The sequence below is a fragment of the Sinohyriopsis cumingii genome, chromosome 3 (assembly GCF_028554795.1).
Source record: "Sinohyriopsis cumingii isolate HCF-2022 chromosome 3, ASM2855479v2, whole genome shotgun sequence".
NCBI lineage: Eukaryota > Metazoa > Mollusca > Bivalvia > Unionida > Unionidae > Sinohyriopsis > Sinohyriopsis cumingii.
In genome coordinates, this window is record NC_142963.1 from 97,643,972 (window position 1) to 97,657,413 (window position 13,442).

A 13,442-nucleotide genomic window follows, 5' to 3' on the forward strand; every position below is an offset into this window, starting at 1 on the left:
GCTAATCCGTTTCAATATTTTCTTCTTAGATCCATCCCATGAAATTCAAGTTGATAAGAGTTTAGATTTCTTAAATGCATACCGAATTTTATAAAATAATGACTGTGTACTTTAGGGATATTACCCTTTATAGCCTTTATCTTTGCTTTTATTGCTGTTTCTTGGGATGCCTAAACCTTTTGACACCAGATGGCCATGCATATGCTGATGTGCTGTTAAACCTCATATGTGCATAACACACAAAACATACTACTTCCATATTAGTACTATCGCAACCACTGTTACTGCAACAACAATCGATATGACCTCGCCAAACAAAAACTATTACTACTTACTTATTTTATAATCCTTAACATTGTTGCTCTCGCTGAAGGTGGTCAAATGGTCTACTTTCATACATAAGACATCCTTTGACATTAACAATGGAATCAGCATGATTTTTGTGATGATTAAAGTGAACGTAATTTCCGGCTGGAAAATTAGGATCTGAAAACAAAAACTCCGCATATTGCATGCGGGTAAATAGTTCGATAGAAAACTCCGCATATTACATGCGGGTAAATAGTTCGATAGAAAACTCCGCATATTACATGCAGGTAAATAGTTCTATAGTAGGGTGCGAACGTTTCTTGACTTTTTTCATTTCATGGAGTCCACACACAGTAATTTGTTAATAGAAATACAGCTTTTCTGTAAAAGTGTATATATATGTCTGTTCCGTTTACAGCTTATGGTTTTCTAATTATTCCCAAATGTAGCTTCCAACCAACAAATCTGTGTCAGATCAAAGCTTCCATTCTGGTGTATCGGTTTTCTCTGTTTGAACTGCACCACAACGGCACGCGTGAGGCACGTCGTTGGTCTTGGTCATCATCAAAATTAACCATACTTTCTGCGAGAGTTGGCAACGTCGTCGTCCATAGCTTGAAGGAGGTACAACGTAAAGTATATGCACATCCTCTTTTCCATCGAGCTCGTCATAGATTATTGCAAATGCTGAATTTTGTGAACGATCTAGGAAGTTGTTAATTTTGCCTATTGAATTCAGTCCAAAAGAGATATATCAAACTGTCATGGGAGATAGAAAGTTGCATAAGATCCTGACCTTAAACCCGACAATGTCTATCAAAGCAAACAAAATAGATTCAAGCAACAAGTCCTTACAAAAATGCGGCATAATTTTCTCTGCAGGACGTATGCTTAAAACTCTTTAAATTTGGCCGTGTAAGTGTATGACGTGGTTCAAAACGTTCTGGAAGTCAGCTTGTTTACAGATTGAATATGGAAATCATTCTCTTTGGCTGCCGAGCGACTCGACTCCCTCAGTGATTGTGGTGGTGATAGGTACCAAATGATCATGTCATCGTCAAAATCGCTAGGAAGCACATTTGCTAACACTGATTTTCATTGTTTTATGCAACACAGAACGTTGTCGTCGTCGCCGCTTTGTTTCTCACTTTTCATTCGACTGGTGCGATCATTTCAGCCCCTTGGATTAATCAAGTTTGAAAGTAGTATACTCTGTTTTAAATCGTTAACAAACTCGACATTGGTCAGGTTCAAGGGTTGGGACAGAGTTTGGATGGAGTGGAGTCGGATTATTAAATTACTATAAAAAAAATGGAAACATGTTCTACATGAATAATTCTGGTTGATTCTGAGATGGTAGTGTGAAATGATAACTGATGTATCGTAAAAAGACACCATCAGATTAATAAACAGTTGCTCAGTACTTTAAAGGTCATAATTTCTGGTTTCCTACTGATAGCATTGTATAAACTTTGAAAGATTTTTGGCAAATACAAGTAATACACCTCGTGTGTTGCAGTCTTTATAATCAGCTTACACGTGACCTCATGAATAGCAAAATAAGAAATACAAGATTGATTTACACCCACTTTCAACGTACACACTGCATATCCTTATTCATCATTACATATATTCCAAGGCAGCATTTGACATTAATAACAAGTTCAATACTTAAACATGGTGTCTCTCTCTATATGGGCTGTTCATGAATTATAATATTTAATAAACTCACCCATATATATATATATATATATATATATATATATATATATATATATATATATATATATATATATATATATATATATATATATATATATATATATATATATATATATATATATATATATATATATATATATGTGTGTGTGTGTGTGTGTGTGTGTGTGTGTATTTGTGGAAGTAAAAACCCAAAACAACAAATTATGATCATAATTTATCGCCTAGATAGGAATAATGTGAAGATGCCTTCTTTGCAGTCATAAATTAGACTCAGATATCGTGTGGTTCTAGCGAATTTCTTTTAAATGCACGCGGGTCTTTCTTAAGAACACTCAAGACTGATACCAAAGTTAGCATTTCAATATTCGTTTAACATTTGAACATTGATGGGCATTCGAGATTATTTTCTACTAAAGCTATCTAATCTCGCTTGAATCTCTTGTTCCGATTTGTTGTCATGGATAGATTGATAAAAATATCAATAACATCTGAAAAAGCTGCCCATGTTGGGACAATAAAAATAGGTGCAAAGAAACACACGTACACGCAAATTTAGAAGCGCAGAACAAAACAAAATATTTGGATCATGCCACAGAAGAGGAAACTGGACACAATAATGAAACGATAAAAAATAACTCAATATTACAGAATAATTACATCATGTCTAAAATAGGACCTATCATCTATATACAAGATACACAGGGGACACTATCATTGATATAAGTTATAAACACGGTAGTGTTGTACTACTTCACGTTGCCCGTAGCCCTACATGTGTTATGAAGAATACAGATCACATTGTGGCACTAATTATCGTCATGCAATATAATTCGATTCTACGATTTTAATTCGGATACAATTTCGAGAAACAAATATACATGGCAGGGAAAGTATTGGAAAGATGATGATAATAATAATAATAATAATAATAATAATAATAACAACAACATTAATAATAATAGGAGAGATGGGATGAACAAATGAACAAATTCGAAAGGATGGTGAAGAGACTAACTAGCTAACTATATATATATATATATATATATATATATATATATATATATATATATATATATATATATATATACATGTGAAATGCACAGGATCCTCCAAGCAGGGTATCACATGTGTCAGGGACTGATTAAGATAAATGCGATAAAATGACAACCAACAGTGCAAAGCTAGTTTCTCCCTAGCCTGAGCGCTTTCGACACTAATTAGGTCTTTGTGAAAGGTGAACACAGACCAGACTCAAGACAAACGATAAAGACAAAATTACGTAAGTTTACTATTACTATTTATACTGGAAACAGAGCTTCAAAATGTTGTAATTTTCGACTAGATGGCTTTAGCTTGACTGATAATGATGTAATCTATGTATATCTACAAATAAATGGGTGAGACACATCACCATTTATTTTTTTATGTGAATTGGTGTAACTGTAAATTATATTCCGGATATGTCATTGTTTAATAGTAATGATAGGCGAGTGAGAGACCAACGAGCACAATGAGAAAAAATATTTTTAATGTAAATGTAAATGTGGCTGTAAAAATATGACTCTATTTGCGCGTGGTTATCTTTTTCGAGTCTACTTGATTTCGCTGTTCAAGGTCCAGTTGGGGTTGTGAACAATTGCAATTAGTGTTACATCAAGCAAAGTGCTTTCTCATTAGGACCCAGAACGCTTACAGTTTTCTTCCAATGACTTTTGTAAAAGTTATATAGGTTTTGAAGCCAAGAGAAGGGTAAGAATTTTGTTGTTGTAGGGTTTAACGCCATTTTTCAGCACACGATAGGCTATACATGGCGGCCAGTATTAATGGTGGAGGAAGAACCCGGGAAAACCCCGGAAAGAACCACCGACCCACGAGAAACTACTGGCAAGCTTTCTCACATACCCACATTGGCCAAATCCGAGACTCAAACCCACGCAGACACAGGTGAGATGTCAGTGATCCGCAACGGAAATCGCTTTAGACCACTCGGCCACTCGGGCCCCTGAAGAAGGGTAAGAATCTGGTCTTTACTAAATATGATACTTGCAGATAAACGTTCTTATTTCGACAGAAATAATAGTAGAGACATTATTAGTGACGGTGATTTTGGAAATTAATATAAACCCTTGCATAAGATTCTGGCTTAAATCTTGGTCTTGTAGAGGACAAATGAATGATTACTATCAAGAATGATACTTTTATCGATTGTTTTAATAAAATTAGGTCATGGTATCACGATAAATTCTGAGTAACTGCATATATGTCCATAAAGACTATTCTTATGTTTGAAGAAGATAAAAGAGAACGAAGGCAGGATAATGGATGATTAGTATTTGAATAAAATAATACCAACATTTTTTATATGGAAGGAACATTCTATTCATATACTATAAAGGTTACAACTGTTTTTGGGGAACCAGTCTGAAAAAGAGAAGTCTCAGGCTCAAGTTCCCGTCGTATTAGTAACCGAATAGTATTTTGGTATTTGTAACAAAAACATACTGGTTATGATATATATGCACATGATATGCACGAGTGAACTCGAATATAAAAACAGCAGTTTGAATAGATTTTCCACCATTACCTTCTCGTTTTTTAAATCTTCAATTATAAAAATAATGATTATGAGTTGTTATGCAAAAGAAAAATTCCTTGCTGTGCTTTCCAATACGAAGAACACTCTTAGATGTCTGCAGTGGAAGACGCGACCATTGTCATGGAATTGTATAAATCCCTTTATTTATTAAATATACGTACTAGGACTTTTTGTGTACAACGATACCTGAGGGTGATTTATGTAATTTGTACAATATTTCGAAACAATGAGTTTCATACAATGCCGCACGTGCGAAGTGCTTTCTGTGGGAAAAACCGAATACTTCCAGCGCACAGATGATGTATGACTGCATCGTCTGTGTATAAACGCCTCACCGTAAGACTAAATCTCATATTACGGAACGTCTTGTTAGTGTTCAGTCTACTTTAAGGTCTCGCACATCTTAAGCTGTAGAGGTATGGGAGTTATTTATTAATTTCGTGTGTATAAGTCATAACTATTGTACTTCCATGTTTATTTTTGTATATTTTCAAAGTAGCTTTGGCTTACTTAGTATAATGCTAATATTTTCTTTTCTTGTATGTGACTTAACATGAGATTTATATTAGCAATATAAAGTTGCATTTTCAACAAACGTTTAGTTCCGTAGGATTCTTATATGGCACGGGTAGGTTCACTTCTGAACCTGTTTACTCTTTTGTAATTATTGTACCGATACTGTAATCTGTATAGCTTCCCGTATATAACGTCATTACGTTTTATGGTTTATGTCCGTGTCATGCATAGTACACGGTGTTAGACGTGGTACCAGCTGCAGAGCTAACCATAGAAGTTGACTATATCAGCTGTAAAGCTAAACCATAGCAGCCGTAGAGATGAGTGAACAGTGTTGCTGGTCGAGTAGCAGGTGATCTGGCGTTGCTGACCGATTGATGGGCGCTGACTGCGTAATTGACCAAGGAATTGAATGGTGGTCGGTGGCTATCTAGAATACTTGCTGCTTGATTGACCAGTGTGACTGGTAGCCAAGTGTGCTGGTGACGAGCGTGTAACTCCATACATGTAATCTTTTTGCCGTGTGCTAATTTTGGGTTTGTAATACACAGTGTTTGGGATTGTAAAGATTTTTCGTGTGATGTCTGTCCCTTTGTTTTTAATCATTTTACTATTTGTGTAAAATACCTCACGTGTCACTACTCGGTATGTGCGTGAAAGAGGCAGTAGAGATAATGTGTCTGGATATCTAGTAGCGGGGTACCAGACACGAGCCAATTTTGATAATAAAAACGTTATGTATAGAGTTAAGGAATATTTTCATTTGGGTAAATATTGTCACAAGATTTGCCTATGGGCAATTAACATAACTCAAATATTGATATACTGATGTTGTTACGTTAGATGTTTTCGTTTTGGCCAAAGCCTCCACGAGGTCTTACTCGCAGTGTCCAGTTGAGTTCAAAGTGTATGCGTTTTACTTCGGTCTACACGGGGTCATACTAAATGTTTTGAAGGACTCTAATAAATGACCAGAAAACCTATAGTGGTGTGTGAGTTTCGCGTTGATTGTATCTCTGTTATGGTTTATGTTGTTGTTCATTTGTTTTCTGAAAGGAACGGTTTTCCCTACATATTAGAAGCACAAATTTTACATGTTGGGAGATAGATTACACTTTTAGGCTGAACGTCAGATTTATTTACTTTTGATAGGACATGTCACACACACACACACACACACACACACACACACACACACACACACACATGTATATATATATATATATATATATATATATATATATATATATATATATATATATATATATATATATATATATATATATATGCGTGTGTGTGTTAAATTTGTTCACTATGAAAAAGCTTCTGACAAGGAGAATTTGGATAGAAACCTTTCTTTTCCAGCAAAGTTCTAAGTCCAAGTTCTTGGTCACTTGGTTTTTGTTGTATGGTGCTAGTCATGTCATTTTAAAATCGGTTACATAGAGTTTCATAGTATGTAAGAAATGAACCCAATGTACGGTTTATGGTTTTGCTGAAGCCAGTATCCATCTACATTATCCAAGTCACAAACTTCGCCATAATTAATACAATTGAACTGGGAATTTTAACATGGTTACGCCATAGCGGTTATTGTTTGTATTACTTGTCGAAGTTTACAGATTTCTCGTATCAGTGGTTACCTTCAACGATCAGATGTAATGCAACGGCTATTGCTTGTCATTAATTCATATATATATATATATATATATATATATATATATATATATATATATATATATATAGAGAGAGAGAGAGAGAGAGAGAGAGAGAGAGAGAGAGAGAGCTCAAAAGCGGCACAGGGATTATATTAACGTCTTCTGTACGGCTCGACCAAAATCAGGTTTCTATTAGGGTCAGTAAAGAACATACACAAATACACACATACACTCACAGAGATAGAATCACTTGCGTACAACATCAATAATCAATATATATTTAGGACAGAGAAAATATCAAATCTATGAAATACATAAAATGTCAAAACTACAGAAGAAACAATCTATTACATACAGAATTAAATACATGTCTAAAATTAGACTTAGCGGAGTAAAAAGATGCCTTGCTAAAGTACGAAAATAAGGTAGCAATTCAGTTTTGCTTAGAGAGGTTGGTTAAATTCGTCAATACCAATAATATGGGATGTGGTTCTCCTGTTATCGTCATCACAAGCGGCTCTGTAAGTGTTGTTTCTAGTCTTTACATACCGAATGGTATTTCAAGGCGAGAAAAGAATGATATGAATCTATTTACATTACAAGAGAAAGTATAGATATAATAATAATAATAATACTAATAATAATAATAATAATAATAATAATAATAATAATAATTTAATGATACTTAAATTAAAGCGAGTATGATCAAACTGAAATGAAAGAAACTGATTTACGGTATTTAGGTTGATAACGAATGAACTACAACTTTACTTTTAAGCCTATGGAAAATGGTGGCCAAGAAGATGAAATTTAACAATAGATTCTCAAAAGGAATGTTCCAAGTTTTCATAAATTATAGAATACGTTTGATATGGAAACAGTCGGTTTCACATGACCCTCATTTAATAATAATTCTACAAATACAGTTTGAGTATTGTCTACCTTACTTAAAAAAACTGTTTGGTCCTCATGTTCCTACTTACCAAGAATATGCACATATTCGAGGGAAATTACACTATACTATACTTTAGATTTACAAGGAATGTGTAGATGTGCAATTTTACTTTTGGTGAAGCAAAGCATGCATGTATTTCGCTATGGACGCTTAATGATTAGAGATTGGAATATAATACTATCTTTGTTAAGTGTTAATTTGTTGCTTCTACAGATTTTTAAGGTAATGAATGCTACAACAATTGGCATTGAAAATACCCAAATCGAAATATTAAAAGCTGTCTGACAAAGACGAAGAACTGTCGAAGGATCTCCAGAATAAGAACGATGATGAATTTATACGGTTTCTGAAACTAGCATGTCAGTACAACAGTTTAAGGAATTTAAAATAAATATATAAGAAACCAAATATTACAATGAATAATAATAATACAGTTTTTCTGTTGTAGTTTTTAAAAATACAATTTTGAAGACAAAATGAAGAAAAGCATACAATAGAGTTTGCTGTAAAATGCACGGGCATGACGTTCTACAATTACTGTACAATTCTGTACTGTCAATAATTTCGTTTGGATTACCTTAAGTTATTTAAAGAAGATGCGATGTAATGTTTCCACAGCAGAAAGAAAGAAGGAAAATCCGATTATCGCACAAAATTAAGTGATTACATGACTAAAATACGTGTATTGCAGAGAAAGTGCTCGAAACTGCATGAAACAGCACGAAACGTACAGGTCACCATCTGATCAGAAAATAATTAGATGGATCCTCTGCAAAAATTCCAGGATGCATCAAGTGTTTAATCTTGACCCCTTCATGACATTCTTGAAGAGCAATCTGTAATGGGAAGATCATTGGTATCGTGTAAATATTCACTGCTGAACGTAGGACTATGCTTCTAAGCGATTTTCTATTTTATAATCGAGTACGTAATTCTTACTGACAATAGTACAAACTGAGGTATTTATTTTTGCCATAAAATATAGATTATTTACCAATGATACTTTTGATAGCATCTGATTATTTGTTTCTCGAAACTTTGAGTGCGCAATTATCCTGATTATTTGTCTTAAAGATTTGAAAAACGACGTTGTTCTCATTTTATTAATAAATTTAAATTATTCAGCACACATAGTAAAGAACCTGTTGTTAAGTATGGAAATTACTGTCTGAATGGAATACATGACTTTAATCATTCCATATACATGTAGTTGGTACGAATAGAGACCAGCCTTAAAAACATTCTAAATATCCTAAATTTGTGAAAGCATTTCGTGCAAACACAGAGAGAGCAATTATACAAATATTCAGAAAAGGTATCAGTCTTTTTTCGTAGGATTTAGTTTAGATATGAACCACAAGCAGCCAAATGTTTGAAACATTCATCTGATATTACCTGTTACCTCCAAAGCACGAGACAAATTTTTGTATAACATTTGGCCAAGACCATTACGTTCACGAGACGGTCAAGGGGGAAATAAATTTAGTAGAGCGAAAGCATTTCTATAAAGTACGATATCTTATTAGTCTTCTACAAAATTTAATCTCAGATGTTTATTAATTTTTTTTCTGGTCTCACAAATAGTTATGAGAAAAAACTAATTGTTTTTGAGATTGAAGTTAACGTGCAGAGTTAAGATTTGCAACATTCTAGATAAACTTATGTGACCTGGTCCTAATTTCATAATACCAAGTCCTAAGGTTGGTTTACAGTTAGACTTAAATTTAAGCCAATCCGATCACTGGATTCTGAGTAGAAATGTAAGTTTAGGCTTAGATTTTATTGGTGAAGTTCATACCTGGTCTTATTTTGTCCTAACCGTTAACATAAACATTTGTGATACAGCAGAAAAGGCGAAGCAAAGGCAACATTGGGGTCAATGTAAAAAAATTGAACTCAATATATATCATACATGGAAGACTCATTCTATTCTGGAATATATCGGTCAGCTATGATGAGAAAGTGAACAGTAACAAGAAACAATCTATTTTAGATCACGTGCAAGTCAAACAGTAGTTGATGAACTTGGGATAACTCTTGGAGACAGTAATTAAGTAATGTGAAATCGAAGATACTAATTTTAGCAAATAGTGAAGGTTAATGCTTTTCCAACTTGATGGGCATGTATGTTGCTCTTCGCCTGTAGTGAAGCTTCAATAATTGTCCATTAAAATGCTGATCATGCAATGTACCTTAAAGCCACCTGTCAGACAGCCCAGAAAAATGCCGGCCCTTCCTCCATTAGAAGAAAAAACTCCGTCATGGTCAAAGCTCGCTATTGGTGAGTATAGCGGTATCCTTTCACACATATCCATGATCTGCAGTGATTTTATAACATTCATGTTTGATGGGTCTTAGGTAATTTTGTTAATTATGTATAGACCCACACCCACGGCAAGCTAATGGTAGTTCTCTCACATACCCAAATTGGCCGAGCAAGAGACTCGAACTCATGCGAACTGAAGTGAGATACATGTGATCGTTTAAGGCGAGCTCTTTTAGACCTCATAACAATTAGAATATGAGCTCTAATGTAGAATTTACATATGTAAATATTTTCACTTTTACGACCATTTTTACTTATTCATTTTTTGATCTTGTGGTGAACTAACGAGCAAAATTTAAACAGCCAGTCAAAGCAAATCGCAGAGTACATTTTATGATATTTACGTAGGCTTTTTATGAACTTCTTAATATTTCTTGAAAGAAATCTTTGCTCCTCTACTTACATATATTCAAAGGACTGGTCGATTGTCAAGCTTGGTGTAAATGACAGTGATTGATAATAACGGTTTTCATCATGCAAGTGTATTACTTTCTGGATAAAATGTTCTTGAAAACAAAGATTTCTTTTAAGGTTTTTTTTTACCATAATCTATCTGATTATCATCAAAGACAAGAATGAAACCGTTGAATGGAATTTCTTAGTTTTCAACTGAATAAGACAACTATTGCGTTGCTTATAAATTTTATCTTTGAAGAGTAGTTTGACCATATGCATTTTGAACACGTTGGTACTACGAATAATATTAATTATATGATATTTTTGACTGAGCTCGCTTTGTGATACAATGTTCAATATTCTATACTGACCTACTATTTTATTTCGGAAATGGTCATATTAAAGGATTTCATCGCAACAGCTAACCTATAACCGCGTGAAATTACTTTTACAATTTCTTACTGAAGGAAGGAATCTATGATTGCTTGAGAAAATATTAATGTGTTTACGTCCTCGTTTATAACAAAATATACTCTCATACCCTCTATAGAATATATCGGAATAAAAATAATATATACATCTTTACGTAATACATACTCTCTCTCCTTTCCTCCAATGAGTTGTCGAGCTTGTATTACAGCCGTAAAAGACAAATGCCTCAGACGATGAATGGTCCCCTGGTGAACAATCGGATGCATTTGGGTGGGTGACAATCGTCCCGTGTGCGATCTCATTTATAGCTATAACCTTGTTACATACAGGGACATCTGAAATACATGGTTTAATGCAATTAAACGTTGCAAGGTTTTAAGCAAAACGACCTTTCTTTATGAGGCCTGACTTAGATAGATTAGCTTAATTCTATATTTTAAAAGTTCCAAATGTCGATATATGTCCAGCATAAATGCTCGTTAGTGATTTGGCCGTTTTTTCGAACATCTGACAGCATATAATTTGTGGACTTTTAGGCGCCTTTCTTTCATTTTGATTTTTCTTATTTATATATACCTGTATTAAAATATTATAAATGTTTGTTTGTCCATCGCCTAAGCTACTAGAAATGCACTGGTATTTTTATATAATGTCCTACTCTTCCCTGAAGAAACTATGATTTAGTCCGTAGAAATTTATACAATCTTTTTATCTAACAAACAAAATCAACAGCTCCTTGATTTGACCTGCATATTTCTAAATCAGTCGGTGTCATAACTTGTAGACACTGAACACATTATCAGACTTGCATACAGCAAACCGTGTGTGATCTGGCCGTATATTCTGAATTTAAAGCTAATATGAAGGACGTGACATCCAGTTAAACACAGCTTTATTAAATTAGCCACTTGTGACAGCCAATTAAAACAGCTATGTTAAATAAGCTACTTGCAAATTTGATACATAAACTATACCTGAGTTATTGTTTCGGCAGATACAAGCGTCCAGATGCCGGCTATATGTTTCTAGAAAAGGAAGACATCCAGTTAATTAATTCATTTTATAATTTTTTTGCGACGTGTTTTTTTTTCCAGGAATAAAATATTAATGATATTGACACATAATTAAGCAAAACTCTTTACAACGGGATCAGAAGTGATGTGAAACAGGATTTTCGTTGGAAATATATTTAGCATGAAACATAATGCCAATTATTAACATAGACAGTAATAACTGATCTGTTTTAATTGCATGTAGTATACACTGTTTCATATACCTGCTCACATACATTGATTAAAAAAGGCATACAAGTACTGAGACTCTTCATTTAATGGATAACTAGCCTAGGTATTCTAATAGAACCCCTTCCTAATAAATGCCCTACCCTTTTTTTTCTCCACAAAAGAAGATATTCCTACATTATCGAGGCTAATATATACATTATGGTATGTATAAATAATAACAATAGGACATGAGTAACTTTACATAGATCAAAACAACTTAATTTGCGAAAGTTTTCAGTCAAACAGTAATGTACCGTATTGAACGCCCACCTCACTCATTTGGAAACTGCAACGACCAACGGCGAATATTATAATAACTACGGTAGTCTAAACATATTTTATTGTTGCAAACTATATAGTCCTTATTAATTTGGTAACTTGTTATGATAGTTTATTTTCTTAATCCATATTGATACTGTATTTATTCGTACTCAGGGAAGCGTCCAAATCAGCCTTTATACTTGTTGAAGCCATCTATCTTTTTCTTTAATTATATTTGCTGCTCACAAAATGTAATAATTAAATCAATAACAGAATAGAAATATACTTAAAAGCATTACCTGTTACATGAAGAACTATATCCGTTGTACACAACTCACTACCGATAGCAGCCAATAAATGCCAAACTAAAAATACAAGAATAAACCTTAAATTGTAGAGTATGACAGAGAAATATTGCAACGTACGCACCCCCCCCCACATTAACTGTCTGTATAAGGCAAGACATATGATATACGATATAATAAAGACATTAACCAATTAATTGTTTGTCGATGTCACCATCTTAAAATTGTCGTATTTAGGTACTTCTAACATATATTAAGCAGTTAAGACATTTATTACATTAGGCGTAATATAAATGTATATTACGACAGTCAACCTTTATCACCAGGGTATACACCTGCGTAATTACTAAGAAATTCTGTAGATGAAACACTTGTATCATACGTATTTGAAGACAACCCATACTCTCTTGTCTTTATATGCTTGCTTTTGTAATTTCAATACATGTGGGAGCGACTGAAAATACAGTTCATATGCCAAAACGCTATGGCACCAAGTGTATTAAAATCTACAAAAATTAAGATAATTCCAAATAAAAACATTATTATTTCATAATTTGTTTACTTATTTACTTTTCTGTTTTAAATGTGCGTCTAATGTTCAGGCAACCTAGATATAATGCACATTTTCCCAAAACAGCACACAAAATGTCCACACTTTCTTGATACACAGAAGTACAATGATA

At 33.7% G+C, this 13,442-nt stretch overlaps 1 protein-coding gene across 3 annotated transcripts in view; it reads right to left on the reverse strand.

Moving 5' to 3' along the window:
• Positions 1–8,250: 8,250 nt before the first annotated feature.
• LOC149803359 (uncharacterized) overlaps positions 8,251–13,442 on the reverse strand; it is a 36,865-nt gene continuing 31,673 nt past the window's right edge. For 2 of the 3 annotated variants that reach the window (XM_089951370.1, XM_089951371.1), the window contains 5 exons: positions 12,754–12,819; positions 11,885–11,935; positions 11,076–11,245; positions 9,949–10,074; positions 8,251–8,592 (listed from right to left, as the gene is read on the reverse strand). In XM_089951370.1, coding sequence (XP_089807496.1) covers positions 8,491–8,592; positions 9,949–10,074; positions 11,076–11,245; positions 11,885–11,935; positions 12,754–12,819 — 515 coding nt within the window. In that variant the 3' untranslated portion in view covers positions 8,251–8,490. The remainder of the gene's footprint in view (positions 8,593–9,948; positions 10,075–11,075; positions 11,246–11,884; positions 11,936–12,753; positions 12,820–13,442) is intronic. The other variant, XM_089951372.1, reaches the window with a different exon arrangement.